This window comes from Plectropomus leopardus, chromosome 8 (assembly GCF_026936395.1).
Source record: "Plectropomus leopardus strain MGB_pleo_1.0 chromosome 8, ASM2693639v1, whole genome shotgun sequence".
Taxonomy (NCBI): domain Eukaryota; kingdom Metazoa; phylum Chordata; class Actinopteri; order Perciformes; family Serranidae; genus Plectropomus; species Plectropomus leopardus.
The window spans coordinates 19,782,212-19,809,027 of record NC_142183.1 but is presented as its reverse complement, the minus strand read 5'-3'; the positions used below and the strand labels follow the sequence as shown (position 1 = coordinate 19,809,027).

The 26,816-nt window shown below is 40.4% G+C and overlaps 1 protein-coding gene across 2 annotated transcripts; it reads right to left on the bottom strand.

The window, feature by feature from the left end:
- Positions 1-262: 262 nt before the first annotated feature.
- LOC148188898 (protein diaphanous homolog 1-like) lies at positions 263-25,512 on the bottom strand. 2 transcript variants are annotated; one of them, XM_088081078.1, is made up of 11 exons: positions 25,365-25,512; positions 25,135-25,229; positions 23,930-24,031; positions 23,285-23,524; positions 22,727-22,856; positions 22,410-22,534; positions 22,083-22,247; positions 20,726-20,858; positions 15,306-15,395; positions 2,508-2,707; positions 263-2,368 (listed from the first exon to the last, which is right to left on the bottom strand). In XM_088081078.1, exons 1-10 carry the CDS (start codon positions 25,501-25,503, stop codon positions 2,520-2,522), a joined length of 1,407 nt encoding a protein of 468 aa, XP_087937204.1. In that variant the 5' UTR covers positions 25,504-25,512; the 3' UTR covers positions 263-2,368; positions 2,508-2,519. The 2 variants fall into 2 exon arrangements, with proteins under 2 accessions (XP_087937204.1, XP_087937203.1); XM_088081077.1 differs by having other exon boundaries at positions 263-2,707.
- Between the last annotated feature and the right edge of the window lie 1,304 nt (positions 25,513-26,816).

Genomic DNA, 26,816 nt, shown 5'->3' with positions numbered 1-26,816 from the left:
GTATTTTACAGCACAATGTGTTTACATGAGGGAGAGGGGAGGAGGGGGAAAGAGCGAGAAGATTGAAGAAATGTGCCTCAAAAGGAATTCACTTTGGCAGAAATACAAGAATACAACTCAGCTAGTAACTACACACACACACACACACACACACACACACACACACACACACACACACACACACACACACGGACATTTGATCACATCAACAGACAAAGTGCACGTTTTAAGCCACAAAGAATAAGCCAGTTACATCATTAAATTACTTAAGACACTTTTAATCGTTCTTGTGTAGCAAACAGAATGACTATGTGCATTATTCTGTATACATAGAGCAAAAAAAACAAAATATTGTCTCCATTCAAATACATTAAAATAATCAACCGTAAAAATTCACATAGAAAACAATCTCATTAAAAAAAATTAATGAACAAAAGGAATGACTCAAATTAGAAAACAAAATGTTCCAGTGATAATCTGATTTCCTTTTTAAAATCTTTTTCTCCCTATTGTTGAGTATCATGTATCTGGTACACACAGTCACCTGGCACTGTCCACCTGAGGAGACGAGCAGAGTGATAAAACAGCAGTTGTGGTTTAACAGCTTCGACACATTCAGTGCTTGAGAGCAGGCGCAACAGTGTGTAGGATTTTTTACCTGATTATTCTGTTACTGGATTAAATTATTAAACTAATTTCTTTTTACCACGTCCAGAGACAGTCAATTGTTTACAGAAGATGTCATTAATAAGCTGGTGTTGTTGAGAAAATATACATTTCTTTAATTCCTGCAATGCTTAACGTTGGAAGCTACATAGATTTTCCTCACTCACAGGCAAAATAACACACTAATCTTGAATCAGTGGGTCTATTGAGACAATAAGAGTCTAGCTAGTAGTTTTTGCATCCTGAGGCTGGCTGGGTTTCAGGGCTGGAGTACACACACTACAGTATTGTATTTGCATAGTTATAAATATTGCATGGAGCAGCTGACATCACCTCTCAGGATTCCTGTCAGATATTAAACCACAACATCATGGCAACATGTATGCTGATGGCTACTGAATACAAGTAAGAGCAAGGCCAGACATTCAGAAACTACTGCTGCAGTTCAGTGGGAGGGAAAGTGGGTGAACACCACACACACACACACACGCACACGCACACGCACACGCACACGCACACACACACACACACACACACACACACACACACACACACACACACACAGGCGCACACACACACACGTACTTGTCTCAGCAGTTTTTGGGCAGTTTTCCAGTGTGCTATATCCTCAGCAGAAAGACCACAAAGCTGTTTATGAAACCTAGGATTTATGACAGCATGGTCGGTACCGTACAGTAATTACAGATGGCAACACACACGCACGCACCCAAACCAAAATGCACAAACGCACACACACATGTAGGAAGTTGAGTGTGCACATAAAACTAAATTTAGGCCGCTTACTTCACACACTCTCTCACACACACAAACACAGAGGCATGTAAACTGCTCATGTATGGAAACACCCTTTCAAAAAGAAAGTTTTTTTGGTTTACTGACTGTGGAAGAACTTTCTCCTCCTATCTATCTCCACGTCCCTCTTGAGTTTATAGGAATGTTTGTGGATGTAAGCAAGTATTCTTTATATAGCTGTTGTGGGCACATGTGGTAGCGTAGACATGTTTGTGTAAATTATCTCCATATTTATGTGAAATCTAACTTAAGCATGCACACCAGTGAACTAAATCCCTTGTAATCCCTAAAATACAAAACACACTGAAACACCCAGGTGATGACTGCTGTTGGCCTGGTCCGCACACAGCAGCTCAGTGCAAACTGTGACTGGGAGTGAAATGAAAAGACTGGATTTGTATTGGTTGGCACTTGTTTCAATAACACAGAAAAAATGATTAACATGTACAAACAGTAACATACAGTATATCAGAAAAATACAAAGCAATATGTTTCATGGGTTTAAAAAAAAAAAAGTGAAAATGCGCAATGTGGTCTTGGCCTGGAACATCCAGAGAAAGCGCTGTAAAGCACCTGTAGGATGTGCCAAATTCCAGACATTCCCAGTCTAAATTTGGGATTTGGAAATAACCGCAAAAAAAGGGGTGGATCCCTCCTGAGTAAGTCTTTGGAATCGCTCAAGATGCCGTTTGATGAATGACAGGCGAATCAAGTGAAACAGAAAAAATACATGAAGTGATATGTGCACGTGCTGGAGAAAGCAAACATTTATGACAGCGGCAAAGATCCAAAGGTTGATGAGGGACATCGAGGGGTTGCAGCTGAGGTGAGAGCCCCGCAATCATCCTCTGCACTCCCTGTCCTCTCAGAAGACACAGTCAATGCTTCCCTAAAAGATGGTAGGACAAGGGTTGGAGAAACACAGACTTTTTTTCTGTGAGCTAATCTCAGATTGATATTGGCCCCTGGAATGGCTATGAAATGCATCTGCGTTTGGATATTACTGACTCTGAGAGTAAAAAACTTACTGCCCTGGATGCCTAATTGGACCGAGTGGGAGCAGCGTCCAGTAACTCCTCTAACGACTCAGCTCCCTCTAGTTTAGGCTCGTCTGTCTCCTCTGCCTTCTTCTTCTTAGTGGGCAGTTTGCTGGATGAAGGCGTGTCCTCCTGCATCAGCTCTTTGGCCAGGATGTTGGTCACTGCATGACCAGCTCGTCGGTGGTTGGCTGAGGAAGAGAGAGACACAGAGTGAGATAAACAAAGAAAGCGGCTGTAATGTTTATCATAACAAGTCCATGCAGATATGTCAGCGCATGCCATGAAGAGACATATCTGATGTTTGCACGAGACTCATGTAAAAATATGTCATTCTGCCAAACAATACATCAGCAGACAGAAACTTAAAGGGACATTTCAGCCCAAAATAAAACAATAAATGCATTTCCTCTTAACTGTGGTGCTATTTATTAATGTAGATTGTTTTGGTTTCTGCTGCAGACTGTTGGATATCTCGGCCATAAAGATGTCTGCCTTCTCTACTATATAATGGAACTAAATGGGACTCTGCTTGTGGAGCTCAAAGCGTAAAAAAATATATTTGAAGAATTCAACAGCAATGTCTCTTTCCAGAAATCATGATCCAGTTACCCAAGACCATCTACAGACCTTGTGTTTCTGTTTCATGAAGGAACTGTTTTTCCTTCTACTGAACTACAGCTGCCAACCGTATCACCGCGCAAGAGGAAGCGCGCGTGAGAGGCTCGCACTTGTGACAGCGCAAGACGTAAACATTAATGGCGCTCTCCTCGGTTGAGCCGTAACATCAGCAATCTTAGTGGTGCTAGGTGAGAAGTGATACTTGGCTAGTACTAAACAATATGGGAAAGAATATCAGATGTAAAACCTTAAGGCAGATTGGTGCTGCAGCGATACTTTTGGCTCACTGGGAAGGCGACGAAACGGCCATCATAGCAACCGTCAGAGCAACTGAGGGAGCGACCGCTGGAGCTCCGGGGTTGGCTTTGTGGCTATTTCGCCTCCTGTCTAGAGATGAAACTTTCGACTCGGTGCTCTGTTCCCAGCCTTGGGGCTCTGTGACTACCTTTCTCGGCTTCAGGGCACTTTATGGCACTTCTGCCTGTTGTCAAAACCCGGCTTTTTCACCCAAATTTTCTCTCACGACAGATATTTGGCAAAAATACAGAGTTCGGTACCCAATCCCTCTGGTCTGTAGATTATCTTGAGTAACCGGGTCTTGGTTTCTGGGAAGAGATATGGCTGTTTAATTTTTCAAATATTTTTTGTGTGTGTGGCTGGCCGACATATTTAACACTCTGCAACCCAAACAATACAGATTGATAAACAGCACTACAGGTAAGAGGGAATGATGCATTTTTGATTTAGGGCTGAACTGTTCCTTTAACATATTCACTGACTGAACACAGAGTCACAAGTATGTGCCTCCAAGGACACCATAGACTTGTGCTTTGAATGATAAAACACAAAATGGATGCTCCCTTTATGTCCAACATGCACACACATGCATTACCATGACACACAAATGGCTTAATGGTGCGTCTGTGTGTGGATTACTGTAACATCTGGAGCTACTCACTGCTAATGTCAGATTAGACTCAACTTGATCTTGACGAAGAGGTAAGAGTGAGGAAAAGGGGAAAGAAAAACGAGGCATAAGAGACTTTAGAGGGAGAGGAAGTGATGGGATGGAGGAATGGTGAGTGAAGCAGCAGAAAGAAGGAGTGAGACACCATGAAGAGCAGAGTGATTCATGCTGTGGGAAGATTACAGGGGGAGGGATGAATGAAAATGAGATGAGCATGGGTGGAGAGATTGAGTAAGAGGAGGAAGGAGCTATAAAAAAATGATGGAAGGAAGTAGTAAAATAGATTGCAGACAAATAGTGGATGCAGTGAGGAAGGATAAGAGATGCAGAGGGACGCAGAGAGAAGCTGAGCGAGTGTGACAGATTGTGCCCCGAGGATGCTGTCGTTTTTATTCTTCTACCTGCTTACTCTGTTATTTCCTCCTCCCACACACACTCACACACCAGCAGCAACAGCCTTGCCTTTACCCCCCCCACCCTCCCCCAATCCTTTACCACTCTTCATTCTCCTGTGTGGGAGGACAGCTGTGCGGCAGCGGCCATTTTGAATTATATAGGTCAGTGGGAGATTGTGTTTGTGTGTTTGTGTGTATGCGCGGAGCTCGGAGGCTCTGAATAAAAGGTTAACATCAGTACAGGACACATTAGTTATCATAAACTCACAAACACGGATGTAATGTGTTCCTGCTGCTACTGATGAGGAAAAAACAGATCAATCCGCTGTCATGATGCAAATCAGCAGCAACACACATGCAAATGAACCATGGTGACATAAACAACAAACCAGGACCTGACACATGGTTCTGAAGGAGGGAAAGAAACACACACACAAAAAGCACGAGTTACCGAACAGGTTTCCAGAACTAGCTGTGATAATGACACAATTGAGTCTGTGGAGAAAGAGGAGAAGGAGGATTTGAAGATTTAGAGTCACAGTTGACTGGTGAGTCTCAGCTGGTCTGATCAGTGCAGACAGCTGGGGTGTCAAATCATCATTTCACACACTTTCCTTGGAGAGGTGCACAGATCACTCTTCATCTCTAACAAACACCAATACATGGGAACACTTTCTCTCTCTCTCTCTGCCAGCTCTCAAATATGTCCTCATATCTATTTTGGTCTCCTTGTCAAACCTCTCTCCTTTACTCAAAAACTTACTAATTAGAAATTATGCAAATGACCCAAAAACCGAGAGAAAGAGTGTGCGTTAGTGTGGGTGTTATTCTATGCGTACTGTGCCAAGTTTGTCCCAAAAGAAAAAAAATCAAACCCGTAGAGAAAAGCTCTTCAAAGGCTGTCAGCCCAGCTCCTCTCTCATCCTCCTCCACTCCCTCAGAGAGAGAAGACAGAGAGGAGGAAGAGAGGGCTATAAGAGTCAGGATCAGAGGGTTGTGTCACTGCAGGCAGCATGGGAAAAAAGATGAATTTAGACAGAAACCTGTAGATTAAAGTATCAAGAAGAAAATTCTCAGAAAAGATGTGCAAATTTTCACCACGTTTAAATTACTGCGCAAAAGTCTCGGGCCACCTTAAACTTTGTGATTTTAGAAAAGTTATAACAGTCATACATATTTATTTCTCAGTAGTCTCTATACGAAAATATAACCACAACATACAAGAAATATATATACAGTATTAAATACAAATATTTGAGAGGAAAACAACTTCAACAGGATAAAGATGAAAGGATTCAGTGTAAACTCCTTTTCCGTTTAGCATGTCTTGAACTCTCTTGGAAAAACAATATAAGATTTACAATATTAATCTGCATTCAAGACATGTCCAAAGCTCAATAATGACTGTTTGAGCTGCCGTTTGTTATGGTTTTATTCCATGTTTCACACTTAGTATTGACTTCAGTCTGAGGAGGCCATTTTGTTCTGACTTTTTTGGTGTTTTAATGTACTGTACATGTTTTCTGTATTCTTTGTTGTATCTTTGTAAGAAAATAAGAAAATCTATGGTGACTTCAGACTTTTGCACAGTACTCTATAGTAAAAATTCATGATCTGAAACCACTTCAGAAGCAAATACGTCACCTAACAGACAGGTTTCAATGAGCAAAGCAAGATAATTTCAAACAAAGCATATCTCAGACAAAATATGAAAAAAAAAATGCATGAAGAATAAGGCTGGCGATGTTCTATATATTTCCTTTTGGCAACAAATCCCATGAAAAAACAAAATAAGCCACATGCAACTCCATCTCTCAAAAGTTCGCTCACGTCTAATTGTATTTGTTCCAACTACATATGTAAATCAGGTCAAGAGGAATATATGTTTTGATTTATAAAAGAGGAAAATAGTTTTCACTTCAGTTTTTAGTAAATGTGAAGGCTTTTGCACACTAAGTTTCCGATGTGAATTATCACAAGTTTAAAAATAAATTCAACCTCCTGTTGTGTCAAGCACACTGTTTACACACTGACTCCGAAACATTTGTCCGTCATTTAAGTTTTCATTGCAGGTTTGATTTCTGATTTTTGTCCGCATCCATCAAAAGGCTTTAGAGAGTTGTCGACCAAGAAGCAGTAAAGAAAATGTGGCATAAGTTGCAGACTTGCGACTTATCCCTAAATGAATGGCTTTCTAAAGCAGCTCCAGCAGCTAAGTTACCTTCCACTGGAAATGAAACTGAAAGTGAACTTAAGTGAAACAATCTTGTAACTTTCAGGTGAAACTAACACAACTAAGAAATAATCTCTCGCCATGTCCAGTCAGATTGTAAACAGTGGTTACATGTCTTATGTGGCTCTGGAAGGAGTCATGTAAAGCCTGAGAATAAAAAAAACTGATGATGAAATGTAGGGTGCAGATGTTGTAACGTGACCCACACCAGGGGCTAAAAGTCAGGATATCTCTGTCTCTGCTGCTTCAATTTTGACCACTTGTGGAATTGCAATACAAAAATCACTGGAGTACCTCTTTACCACGTGGCACTACAAACATAGGAAATTCTCAGCATGTGTATCCAGAAACTAGCTGCGATGTTGACTAAATGATCCATGCACTTGGCATGAAGCCTGGTGTGTGCAGCAGTAGGAAATGAGACATCGGTTCTCAAGACAACAAAGACCGTTTAGGGGTTTGTTTACTGGTGGGCGTGAGGTTGACTGAGTGTGTTTGCAAATGAAGGGGCGATAGGCTGCAGAAAGAGTGAAGTGAAAAGATCATCTGTAACAAATTACACTCCAGGAGACTAAATAATGACTGCCTGATGAGGGAAAGAAGGCTTTGTTGTACAGTGTGTGTGCTGATCGTGTGAGGGGAAATTACAGAAACGGGGAGAAGAGTGAGGAGAGAATTTGCAGCCATGCTGGTGAGGGGCAGTTTAACATCAAAAGCTAAGCTTTGTTGAGGTTTACAGAGAATACCTACTACCTGCACGACAATTAATTAAGATAGATTCAGCATCGTGTGATGCCAACGGCAAGGAAGCAGCCATCTTTCCTCCCTTAGTTTTTTGTCAGTGCAGCAGCTGCAGCAAAGCCACAGTCACGTGACAGCATGGTAACAGTGCCACGACTATCATGATGGTGTGTTTGCAGATGTAGGCTGAACCTCCATCAGCGTCTCCAGCTTAGCAGGGACTCATATCGCCCTCCTCAGGCCACACTGCATAACACACTGATGCTCTGCACTAGAGGACTGTGGGAAGAGTGACGTCATGTGGCACCACTATTAGCTTGTGTCTGTGGGTTAGTATTGATGTGCAGGCATGCCTTTTATGTCACCCACTGGGCGCAACTGGTGCCCATGTGTGGCCATGTGTGGCCATGTGTGGCTATGTGTATTGTCTCTGTGAGTGTTTAGTATGCATGTGACATCACCACCGTTTCAGTAATGACTTGATTGATGAGTGCTCTCCTATTGGTCTAATTTATCTCCTCCTGTGTGTGTGTGTTTGTGTGAACATCTGTGACATCACAGATCTCTACAGGAGTCTTTTTTTTGTGTAGGAGCAGACCGTCTGCAGAGCCAGCGTGTGCCTCTATTGTTGCTATCCCCTTTATCTCCATCTCTCTGTTGTGATTGGTGCTTTGTCAACTAGTTGCTACTGGGATTGGTCGTTCTGGCAAGGGTCATGACCCAGCAGATGGGTCTACAGGGAGTGTTTCAACACGTCATTCCTCTACACACGACTGCCCTTTAATTGTTTTAAACATATAAACACACATATTAGCCTAATGTAGCTGAGCTGACAAGTGTTTGTTCATACAAAAGGACGGACAGATCTTGAATTACTCTCTGAAACAGAGAGCCACGGTGTGATAGTGTTTGAAAAACAGTGCAAGGCTGTCTATCCTCTGGAACGCGACGTGTCTGTTTGGGTGCATGTATTGGTATGCAAACACATATGTGTTTCTTTGTATCGGCATGCAAACATCTGGTGTGTACGTTTTGTCTGTGTGTTTTTGAAGGGGGGAGGAGAGACAGACGGAGGGCAGACAGCTGAGGATACCCCATGTAGTCTGCTCATTCTATACAACCAGCACAGACACACACACACACACACACAGTGAGCTGAGGTACAGGTCAAAGGTGAGGTGGAGTATAGCCACCGCAGCCTCGTGGCTTTCCATTCAGTCACAATGCTGTGACACAAAAAGCATGACAACACAATCAATAGGCCCTTAGAAGTCCTTTGAGATAAAGTTAGTGATGTATGCAGTTGCCACAGCTGTGAGGAGAAGACAGAAAGAGGAGGGGAAGGGACAGACACACTCCACGTAATGAAGACCAAAACATGCACAATAGTGGTTACTAGCTCCATATACAACAACAATAAAATAACAAATATGCTGTTTTATATCAGAATATGGTAGATATACACTCACAGCATCATAAAATTATGCTTTTAAAACCACATAAAACATCTATAACATATTTGAGCGTTAATACAAGTCTAACTCTTTTTAGGCAGAGAGTGCGAGTGCTATTAAACGTACTGTAATTAAGGTTATCATAAAAGTTGGGAGCAGTGTTTGGCATTTGACAATTTCAAATTTTGATGATATTATGTTTCAGCCTATCTCTGTTTACTGTATGATGTCACAGAAGCCAGCTACATGGCACTAACAAAAATCCCAGCAAGTGGTTACAAAATATGTCACATTATTAATGTTTAATGTAAAATTGTTACTTTTCAAGCTTTATCCACATGTTACACCTCTTATGTGAATGGAAGTTACTTGTAAATATATTTGAAAGAGGATGTGAATGTAAAAATAGTTCAGTGACCAGTATTTGTGGTAAAGTGACTCAAATTTGAAGTACAATTACCCCTATATGTTCTTAGATGAAACTTTAATTACTGTAAAGTGATCAACAGGCAATAGCTCAGATGTCTGGGGATGAGACAGACGGTATCTTTGACATTCTTTGGTTGAAATCAGATTTCTCTGTTATTTGAACTTTTCCTACAGATTCATGTGAAGCTTCAACATAGATTTTATACCAAAAACTGCAGCAGGTAGATGCATAATAAGCACACTGTCCCTAAACTACAACAGTCTATTTTTTTACCTCTTATTTATTTAATGTTTCTATTTTGTGTTGCCTTATGAACAAATATACACTGTTGATACAATAGGCCACTCCACAAGGTTGTCCTCAAAAGTGTTTTTTTTTAAGTCATAGAAAAAAACAACTTATTATGAAACTTTATTTGCACAATTAAGTTTGCCCTGCAGACTGTTAAGCTTAAATCCTAGTTAGTAGGATTTATTTTTTCGTTGACCAGTGTTTCCGACATATAATTGCCCCACCTGTGACTCTTTTGAGTTTTTGCATGTTGTATGTATGGCTACTTAATGATGTTAGATATAGACTGGGTAACGCGACAAATAAATTGTCCTTTCGGACCAGTAAAGTTGTCTGAACTGAACTTTGTTGAACTATAAATACCTTGTGTGACAAAAAATAGATAAAGTCAAACTTTGTAACTATGCCTCGGGCCAAGTGAGTCTTCACGCCCCCACTCTGCTGTGAAAGGATTACTGTGTCCTTGTTTAATAGCCCTCATTTGCTCCTGACCTCATCTGGACCAGCTGACTGTTACCAAACATATTTGATCGTTTCCTTAACAAACAGCAAATAAAAAAGCAAATTCTCACTCTTGAGACACTACGCATGTTGGTACAGACAGTGATGTGAAACGCCCTCTGATGAAACGTCTGGGTGCTCAGCTATACAGAGTAACTGATCAGTCGAAATGTTACAGGCTGCAGTAGCTTCATGCATGAATTAGCATTTTATCAACCACTTTACCTGCACATACTACATATATCTCAAATTGTATCTACAACTAAACGATGCTTTAAGGACCCCACCAAAATAGACATGCAGCACCATCAGACCGTCTACCAAAACAACAAACAGAGAAGGTTGTATTACAACAAATACACAGAGACTGTGTGACTTCATTTTCTGATCAGGACACATTTTCTCCACTAAATGTTTCAATAGCAAATGGGTGTTTGCTGCTATATTAATGTCCTGAATAGTGCTACAAAAAATTTAAGACAGCAAGTTTCTTCTACCAGATTAAACACACTGTGAAAGGTAACGAACTCCCTGTGTATTACATAAAGTACCAACTTCACTAGTGTTTTGACTGACATGTTAATAATTAGACACTTTTTCACATTTGGTGGAAATCTTTATGTACTGCTTATTATATTTAACATTAATACTACCAGATGTATTATCATCTCTTATGGGAAAACTTGACAGTTACATTATTCCTGATTAATACCTATAGCAACATTGAATGCAGACCTTTATAGTCTCAACATGTGTTGTTAATGTATTAATGTGATTCTCTTGGGATATCGTACAATTGAAACTCCTGTTTTTATGTTTGCCTTCATTGTGATGTTGTAATCCCTTGCTAAGAGAAACCATGACCCCTCCTCCACTTGTGTTTTTATAGATCATTCAAGCGCATGAACCTTTGTTTTGTGTTTGCAGACTCATTACGTGACATCTGATGGGTAACACCACAAGTTCAAATCAATTGTATTTTAACTTCATGGAAAAGTAATTACAATCAGATTAAATGAGCAACTGGCCTCAGGGCTGGTGACATATTACATCTCACCATCAGCAAGAGAGGGATGAGGAAACATCCAACCAAAATGATGCCACATGATGACATCTAAAATTAAGTACTTTTTTCAAGAGCTGTGGTTATTTGATATTGTGTTGTGTTATCATCAGTAGTGGAAAAAATATTATTTTACTTCAGTAAAAGTATTAATACCACAGTGTAGAAATACTCTGTATTAAGTTAAATGTCCAGCATTCGCACTCCTAATAATATCAGCATCAAATTATATTTCAAGTATCAAAGTAAAAGTACCCAGTGTGCAGTATGGCCCATTTAGAATAATATATATTATATTATTAGATCATTATTATTGATGCATTAAAGTGTTCATCACTTTAATGTAACAGTTGGTAAAAGTGGAGCTAATTTTAATTACTTTAAAGACCCCTGGGTTAATCGATAAAAATATATCCAAATTTATTAGTTGATTATATTTTGTCCTAATAATCTAAATCTGCAAAGTAACTTAAGTTATTAAATTAAATGTAGTGGAGTGAAAAGAACAATAGTTGCTTCCAAAATGTAGTGGTGTTGAAGTATAAAATTACATAACATATAAATACTGCATTTAAGTACTGTACTTGGGTAAATGTAATAGTTACATTCCAACTGTGATTATTTTATAACTGGCACAGAATACATTTAGTGAGGTGATTTTCCCTCAAATCTAAATATCCCTATCCACATTTATTCTCTTTATGCAGCAAACTGTATAAATGTATAACACATTACACATAGAGTAAAAGTAAAAGTACTTTTCATGCCTACATGAGCTGGAAAGAGGAGTTTTTGCTCATACAAGCTGTCTGTGGCCCCAGCAGTGCCAGATATCAGTAGAGCTAGAATCAGGATGTGCCCCCTCCTACTTCAGCTCCACTAAATTAAGACCTCTGACTCAACCAACCAGTCAAAGACACACTCCTATTGTGTGTGGGCGAAGAACTTCCTGGGTGTATGAAGCAGATTAACTGGAAAGGAGTAGCCTTGTAAGCATGACGAAAATATAAACTAAAAAAGCAGAGATTGCCTAAAAACCACAGCAGGGCTTCACACCCTCCACATCAGCCATGGAAAACCCTGAACTTTGGCAAAAGAAAACAAAAATGACAAGAAGGAGGGAAAAGAGGAGACAGGGAGGAGGCACTGAGCAGAGATGTGATACATACAGACACTTATATTTTCCTTCTCTCTCCTACCACAGACAAGTGTGTGTGGGGACGAAGGCGCTCTCTCCCTTTTCTCTCTCTCCGACATGCATGTTAAGGTATTTCCTGTTAGGAGTGTGAGGTGGCCAAACTGTATTATGGGTGACTGACTGAGCCCTCAAGTGGGCCCCATTTTTCTCTCATACAGTGCTCCTTTCCCCCACTCCCTCCATTTCCTCCTTTTACTGTTGTCTCAGTCAGTTTAGTGGTGATGAGCCTGAGCTGTGTGTGATTAAAGAAAGTTTGCTGCACTTAGCCATTTTCTCAGTGTGACTTAGTGAACCACTGAGGACCGCTTGTTATAACGCTTTTTTTAATTACTATGGACAATTACAGCTAAAACGCTACATAAATGCATTTAGTAATTAAAATAAGACAGAAAGACAAAAGACAGAGACAGAAAGAGAGAAGTAAAAAAGAAGGAAAGTGCAGTCTGCCCTACAGCTCTGTGCTATTCCACTCTGGAACACCGCTTCACATCTGGCTTCTATTGAGGGAGGTATTGGGTTGCACACACTCTTCTCCCGCCTCTTATGTGTGAATACTCGACCCACACATGAGTGCATGTGAATAAACACACACACAGGCTCTCTCTCTCTCTCTCTCTCTCTCAGTTAAGGGGCAGTGGACACTTTCCCACTCACATAGCTACACACGAGTTTCCTAACACAAGATATCACGTTACAAAGTTACTATCCTAACAGCTCACACTGCCCCATTTTCATTTGTATGATTTTACCAGAACACACGATCCACAAAATGTGGTACATGTACAAGTTTAAAAACAGAAAAAATTTAGTTTCCATTTAGTTCACTTTAGGCTCCAATAAGTGAATGTAACTGGATTGGGCAGTGGGACACACAGCAGAATAAGTAGCTAACTAGATTACTGGCCTGCGCTTACACACTGAACAACCTGGCCTGAATGAAAGTCAATACATACTGGATTAATGCTCAGGAGTATGTCCTAATACACAGGACATGGACCTTTGGCTGGTCCAGTAATGACAGAAACAGTGCTTCTAGTTCTTTGTTCCAACATATAAATGGAAAAAGATTTTGAGTCAAATGATTCGGATACTTAAGATTTTCTAAGAGAATTTCTTGTACTCATTAACCGTGAGCTTGGCTTTCAAATGCTACCATAAATCATGGGAAAAAGGTGTTCACTAGATCTATAATGTTTTGTGTACTAACATTGAACCGTCGCAGTACAAGGGTCACAGTCTGGTGCATGCAGCTGCACACAGAGTACACGTAATGTCGACATATCCACATAGTGTGGAACCAAAGTTCACAAGGGTGAGTTCTGCCCAAAAAGTTTAAGGCGCAGCCACTAGTTAGATGGGCTGTGGTTAGCACAAGTGGAATGGCCTATGAGTCAAACTATGACGAGCATAAATAAATCACTGGGGCTGGAAGACCCGACTGTGGATTTCTGGCAAGCTACAAAGGCAACAGAGAGAGTGTTGTGTATGAGACAAAAGCGGCATTTCGGTGTCACTTCACTGTTGTAGGGCCTGTGAATTGAGGCACAACAACCATACTAACACAAAGTCAGCGACATCAACAAGATGTGCCAATCAACTAAATGACAAGTTACCATATTGATGAAAACACATTTTAAAAGTCGTAAAAATAAAGTTGTTCCAACATTTCTTTTTCATGTTATTTAAAAGGAATTTCAAAGTTAAAAGCTGAGCACAAACTTCCCCTCTTCAGTAGATGAATTTGAAAACATACACTGATGGTACGTGCATCATTCTGCACAGTGAGGGTCAAACTTCAAAGTTAAGGTACAATAAGCAATGCACATTTTTAGTGGAGGGTGACTCCAAAGTGCAAACAGACAAACTTTCAACTTTTCCTCCCTTAACATTTCCAAGTGGTATTATTGTTGGCGCTGCTGTCACAAAACAACTGGTTAACTTTCCGTTTTCCTCAGAGCCTAGCAACTACCAACAACACAGGACACACTGCATTTGCTTTCCACAGTTATTTCATTTGGTCAACCATTCAGCATTTCTGCTGCAACAGATAATGCCGGCAAAGAATTTAAATTGATGTCAGTGGAGATGGCTACCTGTAGCTGCAGAGGAAAACAAAAATACAATCCTCTTCCTGTTTTGGTTGTGCAATGGTTGATGCACTGTCTTTGCGCTACAAATTGAGCCTTCATTTTCCCTTCATATGCATCTCATTGTTAAAGCAAAGCTTATAGGGAACCAATCTTAACACGGATGTCATTCTTCTGTAGCCATTACACATTATGCAATCAACATTTACTTTGTAATGATAAGTTGAAGCAAACAAGTCTACTTCCCATTACTTATATTTTGTTTATACTATAGCAAGTTGTCCAAGTATGTTTTGCATATCGCCCATTCACTCACTTCCTTAAACTTTCTACCCACACTCTGGTTTATATTAGCTCTACATTTTTATTCCACTTATATTTTCTTATTCCACAACCACACTCTCACCAGTAGTTCCTCTCTGAAGTATACTGGTGTCCACACCCATCCCTTGGCACCCACCCCCTTCTTTTGTTGTTGTGCCAACCATCAGTGGAATTGGCTTTGCCCCCCTGTAACCCTGGCCAGAGAATACAACCACAACCCACAGTCTCTGAGCCATGCAACAGACGGCACAGACACACAGGGAAAACAAACAAATCTGTTGTTGTGTATTGATAGAAACATAGAAACAGAGAGGAAGACAGAGATGGAATAAATGCATCTCATATGCTTCACGTGTTTCAGTAGAGTGCGAATACCTCAAAAGTGTGTGAGTGGAAACAGAAATCTGTAAATCAGGTTATACATGACACTTTGAAACATCTGCATGTTGAGTGAAGATTTACTACTCTGCTGCTGAATGAGTACCTGCTTGCCGTGGTCCTCTCTTCCTCCTGAAAGCAGCACCAGACTGCAGTGCCTCCAACAGGCCGTCCATGATACCAGTTTCATCACCCTCTGTAAACAACACAACATAACAATCAGCAATGCACCAACAAATGCTAAATCAACCCTTTTTAACCTGGAACATCAGATTTCTAGTGCTGCATTCAGATGGCTTCCACATGCATTTAAACCTTTGATATCTGTGTTAATTGGTTTGATTTCTTTTGAAACATGGCTAAAAAGACAATAAGCATCTTTGTAAGAGATGTTCCACAAGTTGCAAGAAATTAGGAAAATAAAAAAGAACTGAAAATTAGTTTTAAAAGAGACAAAGAAAAGTATTAGAAGATAATAAAATATCTAGAAATCAATATGTAAATATCATTTAAATCTTTATTTTTTATTATTATTATCATTGCATGTAATGTTTGTCTTTTTTATATGGACCCTAAGTCTGGAATAAAGGACTGATTGATTTATATAATATAAATCAATCAGTTATTGTTATTATAATTATTATTATTGTGGTGTTTTTAACATGTTTTATTTATTTATTCTTTGCTACATTTTAGGCCATGTTCTTGTAGCTCTCAACTTGTTTCTACTACTGAGGTTTTTGAAAAAATCAAGACAATTTGTTCAGGTTTCAAAGGGTTAAATCAACACATAGAGTCACAATGTAACTTTTATTTACGTCACACATGCTTTTCTATTATCAAAGATGTGATTTTAAATCAGTACAACACTGAAATATACACCAATTTTCTTTTCCAGCAACAGGGGAGTAATTGATGGTTTTTCTAAACCCTATATCTATCCCTGTTTCTCTGACACACACCAACACACGTGGGCAGGGAGGTTATTTACCAGCCACGTGGCCACGTTGGCAAATTAGCTACATTAACCCAGAAAGGCAGTGACCTAGTTCAGATATGTCTCTGCTGGGGGCTACACACTGCACTTTCTGAGAGATAAGCTCTATTACACAAACACGGACCTTAATGAAAAGACACTCCCACTGAGACCAAATCTCCTCATAAACATCGAAATACTACATAATGAATAAGTAATTGTGTGTTGTAGTCAAAAAAGGTGCTGACAGGAAAGGAACCTTGCTTCTGTATATATGTACAGGTAAAGCTTGTATGGGTGGTCTTGCTGTTTGTGTTTTTGTTTACATCCACATTTACTGCACAGACTCAATGTCTGGTGGTTCTAAAATCAGGGATCAGGGGAGGGGGGGCCAGTGGGTGGGGGCTCCACGGCAATGCTCCTATGTGTACAACTGTGTGTGTTGTCATGATTGTTTTGCTGGGCAGGATTCAGTGGCACAGCTCAGAGCTTAGGCAGATGGTTTTAATTATTTCTTTTTGAACCTGAATGGAGTCTAAAAAGGGGGGGGGGGGGTTAAAGGTTTATGTCGTCACCTCCCCAACCCCCAAACACACATAGCTTTGCTCTCTCACACACACACACACACACACACACACAGACACATACACACACTATATCTAATCCTGCAGTAAGCCATGAAGCAGATGGCCTGTGGTCTTGCCTGTCACGTCAGAGAAAGTCTCTCTCACACACTCCACAGCTCACATACACCCCTCCACGTCCATGTCCTGGAATTGCACAGACGGATCAGAATGATGCCGACCGTGCTGTTCTCCTTCCGGGGAAACACATCTGGCACATTTCCACTCACACTAATCACATGCTTGGCTTGAACTACTGGTGGAAACACACAGACACACAAACCTATTTGTGAGTATGTACTGGAGGCAACAGAAGGACTAAACAATGACCCAGCTGTGTATAAAACGGGCTCATTGATGACAGAGTGAACTCCAAACTAAAATTAGAGTGTCCCAGGACCAGTACACTGTGTAGCATCATACATACAGCACTTTAGTGTTTTTGTGTGAGTGTGGCCGAGGGAAACACTATGTCATAAAGTCATATGAGAGTCTTTTTTTATCAAAGGGAGGCTTTACAGTGTATGGTTTGTTAGCAACAACTAATGGGGCTAATAACAGGGAAAACCCCAGGGTTCAATTGCTTGTTGATAATCATGTGCTTCTAGTAAATCACATGACTTTTCAGTAGAACACATATCTGTTTAGTGGTGTTATTATTGACAACCAATAGAAAATCAATATTGAAATGGGCTAAAAAACTGTGGTGGCAAAATCAGTATGACAATGACATGGAACGGGAGCAGCACAAGCACGCACACATACTCCACAGACACACAACTACAGTATAGTGTATAAACAAACAGCAAGGTATTGACTGAAGCGAGTAAGAACATAAGACGGATAAATTAGTGTAATGGCATTAGATCATGAGCTCTTAAAGATGTCTCTTTAGATCTAATCCACACTGGATGCGCATACATTGACAGACTCTATCTGGCACACACACACACACACACACACACACACACACACACACACACACACACACACACACACACACAAACAGAGGGCAACATCTTGTGTGGAGCAGTAGCACCCCTAATGGACGTTCACACACTGACAGAGGAGGACATGAATGGAAAATTTTACAGAGAAGAGAGGAGCAAACACAGAGGGAAAACAGAGAAAGGGGAAGGTGAGGAGAAAGAAAGAGAGTGTTCAAGGGGGTTGATGACAGAATTTCTATATTCCTAATGTGCCATGATCTGATCTTGCTCCTCTTTCACAGTGGCCTGAGGTGAGACAGGCTACCCAGGCTTATTCCATCTCATCCCCTCTCTCACCATGTGCTTTTCTCCTCTCCTCCTCTTACCCTCTTTTCTCAGAGACAACCACACACTATAATCCTTGGGAGAGCATCTGCTGTCCTACTACCCTTTTTTCCCTTCCCTCCCCCACACCACTCCCTCACTCCTGCTCTCTGTGTGGAGCACGAGCACTCCTAGTGGCAGTTCCCATGCCAGCATCTAAGTGGGTGTGGAAACCACACATGCGCACACCCTTTGCCACAAGAACACCCGGTCTCACACAATCTTTTACAGGCAGTACTGACACCTAGCTGTAGAAATAAGAAAAAATGTTGTTGAGTAGCCTGGCATGTTTCCAAACAGGAGTGTATGACAGCCAGGGATGGATTTTTCATTAGTGGTAGACAGTATTCATCAGATCAAATTGCACTTTCTTACTTAAAGCACAGATGGTGAATGTGGACTGAATGTCCTGAATGTCCATGTTTCATGAGAGCCGAATAAAGCCAAGTAAAAACACTTAATAACTTAATAATTCTGTGCAACATCTCACTTATGCATGGAAGAACACTGTCAGCTTTACATTTTTCTGTCCCAACAATCGTCACTCTGTTTTGCTCTTCATTAACCTTGCACATCTTATTCTCCCACTCTGCCTCTCTGCATTCCTAAAAATAAACTTCAAGATTTTTGCACATTTAATATTCATATTGGTATTATGCTATCCTATGGATATATTCTATATTTTAGAATTTGTATTTTAGTAGTCTAAAGTGTACTGTGGTACATTCTTTATATTGTATAGTTTATAGATATGTATCTTATAGAACATGCAAAGGTTTTGTTTTTCTATCAATATGTATTTCTCTTCTAGCGTGATGTGTGTATGACTGTGTTGTTTTAATGCTCCCATGCAAAGTAGCCTGCTGTGGTCCATCTGCTAATTTGATCACCAACAGATAAAATAAGCAATAATCTACAAAGAGTCTCTGAAGGATCAGTTATTCACAACAACTAACATCACATTCTTAGCACATGTGCAAACCAAGGCTCCACTGGGTGAGCGTCTGTCTGTCTGACTCACAGAGGAATGACAAGGCCACAAAGTGCAAACACACACTGACCTTCCAGGGTTTAACCACCAACTTGGATATTATGTTTACAGAAGGAGAAAGAGGAACATTCATGAGATTGCGAGGGTATGTGAGTTGATGGGTGGGGAATTGAAAGAAAAAGGGGAACAAGGATGATGTGAGCGTGTGAAAGTAAAAGGCTGAAAACAGCCTTTGTGTATAAGCCATCCAGTATGATGGTTATAAACAAATACTGAACAAAGACCAGGTGTGTGGATGGTAGTTTTGTACAGGGTTGAATTTAAATAGGGGGGTGTTGGATGACTCCAGCCTACAGGGGCAGTCAAATATGCCACCTGTATGTAAATGATCTCTCGCTCAGTAGTGCACATACACACACACTCAACTGTGAAGCACTATTATGTTTCATTCAAGCATGCCTCTAGAGACTGAACATGAAATTTGACTAACTTACTTTCTACCACAAAATGTCTGCTCTTAACATCAAGCAAAAAATATTCCAAGTGGAGCCTCGGTGCTGGCTGTGTCTTTAAGTACCCTTTAAATGATTTGACGGGGGGAGGGAAAGGAAAAAAAGAAGAGGCAGTGATGGAACAAAAGCAAAAAGAGAGAGGAGAGGAGAAGCCAGCTGGAACATGGAGCACTAGGAGAAAGGCCAGGAAGACTTTTGTAAAAGAGGTTCACAAAATAGACACACAAATGCACATTCGTACACACAAACACACACGCACGCACATACACAAAGCAGAAACACTTTGGCCAAAACAAGCATTCTCCAACTCATAGGCAAAGCAAAACAAACATTCACAAGAAGAGAAAAGTAATTTTGTAGCACACATGCATGCCTACACATACACAGATTGCACTGAGGCTGTAGCAAATTTCGGCTATGGAACTGTGGAGTCCCAGGAGAAAAAGACTGGAGCCAGAGAGAGGAGGAATGCACTGAAACTAGGTCACAGTCTGAGAGATGGAGGGAAAAAGTGCCTGTGCATAAATGTGTGTCTGCAAGGCAGGATTTGAGTGTTAACTGTGTGTATACGAGGACGAGCGAGTGAGAATATGTGTGTGTGTTACAGAGGACAATATGCTGTGAGAATTTTTCAAAGTATAAGAGCATCTCATAGAAGAGTGGAAATATGTTTTTGATGATAAAGAGATTTAGGCATCATTCAGTTCTCTTTTATGGAGGCAAATCCTCCCGTTCACCAGAGTGGTGAAAAGAGGTCAAGCAGTTCCTTATATATGTCCTGCTTGTTCTCAGTTTCTGTGGAGCTTATTCTTCTTCAAAACACAGGTCATCAACATTAGATTAACTCTGGTCTATAAATACTGATGGGTTGGTCTCTCTCTCTCTCTCACACACACACACACACACACACACACACACACACACACACACACACACACACACACACACACACACACACACACACACACACACACACACACACAAAATATTCCACAGAAGCATGGACTCTGACTGCCCCCAACTGGAGTCTGAGGGAAATACAAACTGAGAGAAGTGTTTCTCTTTCTTTCAGTCACACACAGGTGAACACATATGATCCAAAAATTGTGACCTGCGTTGATGTCAAGGAGCTGGCTCTTCTTGAGTTTCTCCTCCTTCTCCTTCTCTGCCTTTTCCCTGGCCAGCTTGGCCCTCTTGATCTTCTCTTCAGCCTCCCTCCTCTTCTGATTCTCCTTCACTGCTTGCTGGTAGGCAAAGACAGAGAAAAAGACATTTGACAGTGTATGCATGCAAATGTGAGTTTTTGGTGTGGATAACTTAGTGGGAAATCAATGAGAGTGATTCTTTTAATCACAATGTTAGAAGGCAGGTGTATGATGGATCTGATGGATATCTGTGTATGTAAACATAACCTCAAAACCAGTGGATGGCAGTTATCCACATTAACTGGTAAAACAAGTTAACTGTTTTGGAGTCGCTTTCATTCGTTATTATGTCAATATGAACAGGTGTGCGGCCGTTTCTTCTCTTCCTGGTTTGAAAGAAATCTTTCATCTTTCAGCTGTCAAATTTTTGTCGCCTCCACTTGTGTGTATCTTTGTACTGTGTGTGTGTAAGAGTTGATTTACGGTTAGTGGATAAAGACTGAAAACCACACTTCCAGATCCAGTGGTGTAATGTAAGAAAGTAATAATACTTTATAAAGTACTTAAGTATTTTTGGGAGTTTCTTTACATTTCTCAAGTTTTTACATTTCTGACAATTTTCAATTTTACTCAAAAAACATTTCCTCAATAAAATGTATAGTTTTACTCCACCACATTTCCCCTCAGCATCTTAGTTACTTACTACAAAATAGGGAAGGACGGGAGGAAAATCTGGATTTTGGTCTTCAAATCCTTCCAGTTGCAAAAGAGTGTAATATACATTCCATTTTTAAAGTACTGTATGTTGTGAAGAAGTAAACATCATAATTTTTTAAAGATTATTTTAATAGCCTTTTTGCCTTTATTGACAGGATAGATTGAACGTGAAAAGGGGACAGAGAAAGGGGATGACACGCAGCAAAGGGCTGAGGCCAGAATTGGGCCTGTGGCAGCTGCAGCTAGGACGCAGCCTCTGTACACGGGGCGTCAGCTCTACCAACTGAGCTACTGGATACCTCAGTAAATGTCATTCTCAAAATTCTGACCGCTTGCTTTTTTATAACCAACATTTACTTGTAATTCTAATATCAATAATTAGGTACATTTAATATCATAAAATTACTTTTGATACTTTATTGCAGTAATTGTCAGATACTTTTAGAATTTTACCCAAGAAATATTCTAATAGGTGACTTTAACTACTGACAAAGTCATTTTCTGATAAAATGTCTGTGCTTTTAGTCAAGTATGGCTTTCAGGTAGTTCATCCACCACTGTGCAGATCAGACTGGTGTCAGTTCATTCACATTTATAAAAACACACCTGGAACATGTTTTTAAAGGTGTTGAGATCCCCAAAGAATTCCTCGATGGATATTTTTTTCGGGTCAAAGACGAAGTACTCCCCCAGGTCGTTATATTGTTTCTCCATATTCTTATGCAGCAGATCCAGTTTCTCATGCTGTTCACGGGCAGTACCAATGAAACTGTGATACATGGTGTTAAGGAATGCAGAACATATATATCTCTGTATTTGAACAATACATAAAAATCATAATTTATGATGATGAGATCTATAGATGAAATTTACAGATAAACAGAACAGTTGCTGAATAATAATATTAAATATGTAACTGAATGAAAAGGATATCAACATCTTCTCAGCAAACAGGTCCTTGTCATTTTGTGGAGGAGGAAAAGTTTCCAGATCTTTTTCCAGGTTTTTGATCTGACGACCCATCAGCTCAAGGTTCTTCTGAATTGTCTCAGCGGAAACTGCAGGGGAAACAAAAATGACGCAAAGCACATATACACATAGCCTATAATGAACTTGTTTTTTTTTAAATGACTATAAAAATGAGAGCACGCTCTATCAATAAGTAGAATGTAATGTGTAACCAGGGGTTGTAATGGATGATACTATGTAGAAATGGAGATGTAAACAGATCAGTATGATGTCCCGTGTACCTCTGCTGGCCTTTTCCACGTGGATGAGCTCATCTACAAAGCCCATGACATCAGGATACTGCTCCTGACACACATCAGCGAGGAAGTGGAGCAGGGTCTGCTTCAGATCAGCTGACTTCGTGTCACGCAGCTTGTTGGGAGAAGAATTGATTTCAAAATGTCACACTGAAAAGGTCAATGCTTTGCACTTCTCTGTTTACAGATATGTATAAACAGCTGTCGAGTGAGACTATGGGTCTCAAAAATTCTTGAAGAAAAATATACATGTATGTTTTGGATTTTGGGGTGGACTGTTCCTTTAGGGAAACAGCTTTACTCTCATGAGACCCAGTTTTTATGTAATTCAGTGGCATACAACTCATCCAAAAGGTAAGACTAAAGGCAGTACCTATGAATCCATTTACTCTCTGTTTTTGGAAGCTGAGCAGAGGCATGCAGGTCAGAATCAAACCTGCCAAGGACTCAGGTTACATGGTGTGCACACCAGCAGGTAAACTCGAGTTTTCATTCATTCATTCATTTTGAGTGTTCATATACTATGTCTACACCTTATTTTACCTTGCACAGATATGATATGGAGAAACCAAATGCCTTTCCATTGCGGGAGCCGGCATTCATATAGTTCCCCACGACGAGGATGATCTCTAGCAGCTTGGTAAAGTTCTGGCTTTTACTGAGCTCCTCGCAGGCTGCAGTCACAGACACCACATCTGGCTTGATGTTGTTCAGCTGCTCCTCAAACTGCAGCTTGAACAGGATGGCCTGAAGCCGAGGCATCAGCCGCTTCACGCAGGACATCTGAGTGAGAAAAGAGGGACCAATTCCTGGTATATCTTTTGCCACAGATTGTGTGTGTGTGTGTGTGTGTGTGTGTGTGTGTGTGTGTGTGTGTGTGTGTGTGTGTGTGTGTGTGCGTGTGTGTAGTTGTCTGTGGTGTGAAACAGGATTTCATTACTCACATCTTCCACAGTTGAACAAAGAACTCTGTGTTTGACAGTGTGGGGATTTTCTGTGTCTAATATGTCGAAAATGGTATGACTGTCCCAGTACTTCTACATTTTCTACACCTCATTTGCAATTACACTGATTTCACAGCTTTGTTTGTGGTTAGTCATGTCCAAGTCAGCTGCGAGCTCAAACTATACTGATTTTTCAAAAACAAAATTTTCAGTTTTGTGTTTGTTTGTGTTTATATTGTCTCACCACAACTCCAAACTGCTCGGACTCAGCCAAGTCGTCATATTCATCCTTCATCTCTCCGAGGACGTTCAGCTGATCTGCTGGTGGCAGCAGTTTGATCATGTTCTACATGACAAAAAACACGGACAAGGACTGTAAGGATCTGGAGACACTAATGTGACTGACCCCTGACAGTCAGTGTGCGGGCTCAGTAGCCCTTAAGAGTCAGTGTGTGAAGACCCCAAAGTTCATGTGCACTTGCGCAATTATGTGATGCCCATCTTCTGCTGCCTGGTCTAGCTTGTAAAAAACAAAGTATCTCAAAAGAGTTCCTGGTTAAATAAAAGTACATACAATACTTAAATATTAACATTAAATATGTCACATCAAGAGGCACAGATGCTGGCAATCACTAGGATATACTGTGAGTTTAATATACTTTTTTTCCCCTCTCATTATAATTGCTCATGATTCTGAGAAAAGCTTTATACACATTTAATTAAAAACAGACAACTTTTCCCCTTCTAGAATTTCTATTAAGTGTTATTGTTGGCGCTGCTGTTGCTAAGAAAACCGGCTCGCTTCCCGTTTTCCTAAGAACCTACCAACTACCAGCAACACAGGACACACTGCATTATGTTTCCCACACTACAGTTGTTCCATCGTTCACCATTTCAACTACTGAGGAGAGTAACTTCAGAGAATTTACATTGATACGATTTGGTGACTTGGGATAGCAACTGATAGCTACTTAGAAAATCAAAAGCTCCATCCTCTTGAGTGAAAGCAAACTTTTAGACCCAGTGCAATGAAGGGAAAAGTTTGACTTCTGTGTCCAGAGTAGGCTCTGTGCTCCAATGAATAAAAGTAAATATATTTCAGAAGTGCTCCTAATGAATAGTTCAATTCCAAAAATATAAAATCAATACATAACAACAGATGTTTTAATCTTGGCAGACTGCCAGTAATAAATGGACGTCTGGGAAACCGTGGTGTTATTATTCTATGGCCATCACCCTTTACAATCAAGATTTACTTCATAATGATAAGTGAAAGCAAAAAGACTTGTGTATTTCCATTTTAAACTGTTCTTCTCTGAAAGGCAACATAGAGAATAAAACAAAGAAACCTAACTTTTCACTGCCCAAACTATACAGCTAGAACAAACATGAATGGTTATATATACAGAGCCTTATATACCAGCACTGGGGCAGATCTGAACTCTGTACCTGGACCATGGACTCTGTGATGACCTTCTCATTAACCTCCAGGATGGCGTTCTTGATGTCTTCATAAGGGAGACGGAACGATCCCAGGAAAATGGCTGTATGAGAAAACACAATTAAGAGCCAAACCGATAAGGACCCAGCTGAGCACGCTTTAGTGTGTTGGTGTTCAGTGGATGCATTTAAAGAGCAGTGTGAGGCGTTTTAAAGCAGATGGACATCTGTGGACTTACAAAGGTTCTGTGAAGTCTTGGAGTCAAGAACCTTCAGCTCCTTCACCTTCTTCTTCTGCGGCTGCTTCTTTTCATCGCCGCCGTCCTGATCCTTTTTGGCTGGAGAGGTGATTAGAGATGGGGAGGGTGGTGGTGACATTCAGAGAAGGACAGAAGACAGAGGAAACTCAGTTAGAAGTTTCAGGGTAATTTTCTGAATATGAGAACATATAGCTTAATACGAATATAAATAATGCTGGATAGAAGGACAGTGGTAAATTCAATGAGTTCTGTAACAGAGAGAGAAGTCGATATGAGGGGTGGGCAGAGGGCCTGTGTGATGGCTATAAAAACCGACAGACTTGGCACGGCCTTGACTTTTTTCATCCCCTCCCAACTGTATGGTGTCACGGAGGTGTTGGGATTATTGGATCACTGGCCCTGGGTATGATGGAACTGCTGTGAAATGGCTGTAACACTGGGGGAAAGACATCCCTGGTGTATGTGGGCCTGGTAAATACGGTCAGACGTTTTCTCGCTGTAAGGCATTTAAAGTTCGCAATCAGCGTACACATATGAATATACAGTGCATTCTATCACACACACACTTGACAGAAATACTTCACACTAACTTGCTCTGACAAGGTCAGGATTGTGACTGTAAGGATGTGTCAGTGTGTGGGGGGTGACTGTGCACTGGATGAGAATTAGGAGTGAAAGATGAACAAGCACGTGGGTTTGACCACATGATATCCAACTGTACACAGGAAACACAGACCTGAGGTCTGCAGAGAACTGACGTCACAGCTGTTCACCTGAGTCTGCAAATGCTATCTAACCACTCGTACTCAATCTAACAATCATGCGAGAGTGCAGTACAAATACTGTGTGTCAGGATTAGTGCTGAAATCATTAGTTGATCAACGAAAGAATGTTGTTATGCATTTTCTGTTTACAGACTTTCAAATTTGAGGAGTTTCTTTAATTTCTATTATAAAGGAAATGCCTTATGAGCTGCAGGTCAGGTGTTCTGGGCTGAGGTAAGTAAAGATGTTGAGATGGGCATCTGACATGTTTTTTGATATTTCATAACAAAAACTCTGAATATTCAGTCATCAGGGTTCCCGCACATTTTCATGAATAGAATTAAGACTTTTCCATGACTTTTCAAGGACCCATAATATTTAAATATTTTCTTTTCCCACTTTCCTGGTGTTTTTCAAAAATAACTGATTCAAACTCCCTTCAAACATATTTCAGATAGCTGGCAAACAGGAAAAGACTAAACACAGGGAGAAAATGGAGAAATGTGTGTAATGGTTAACAAAACATCACATATTGACGCAAAGTAGAGCTACATTAAATTGAAAGCTACAGCAATGAGATTTGCAGTTATGATACATTTCGTGGATGGTAATCCACAGATTACTGTAACTATTTAATTACACAAAACAAAGTTTCGTGACTTTGATG

Coding starts and splice junctions, on each gene's coding strand:
- LOC148188898 (XM_088081077.1), bottom strand. CDS start 25,503: ATGTCACCACCACCCTCCCCATCTCTAATCACCTCTCCAGCCAAAAAG. Junction 24,032..25,134: donor TCACAGAGTCCATGGTCCAG/GTACAGAGTTCA, acceptor TTTGTCATGTAG/AACATGATCAAACTGCTGCC. Junction 22,248..22,409: donor TGTTTGCTGAGAAGATGTTG/ATATCCTTTTCA, acceptor ACCATGTATCAC/AGTTTCATTGGTACTGCCCG.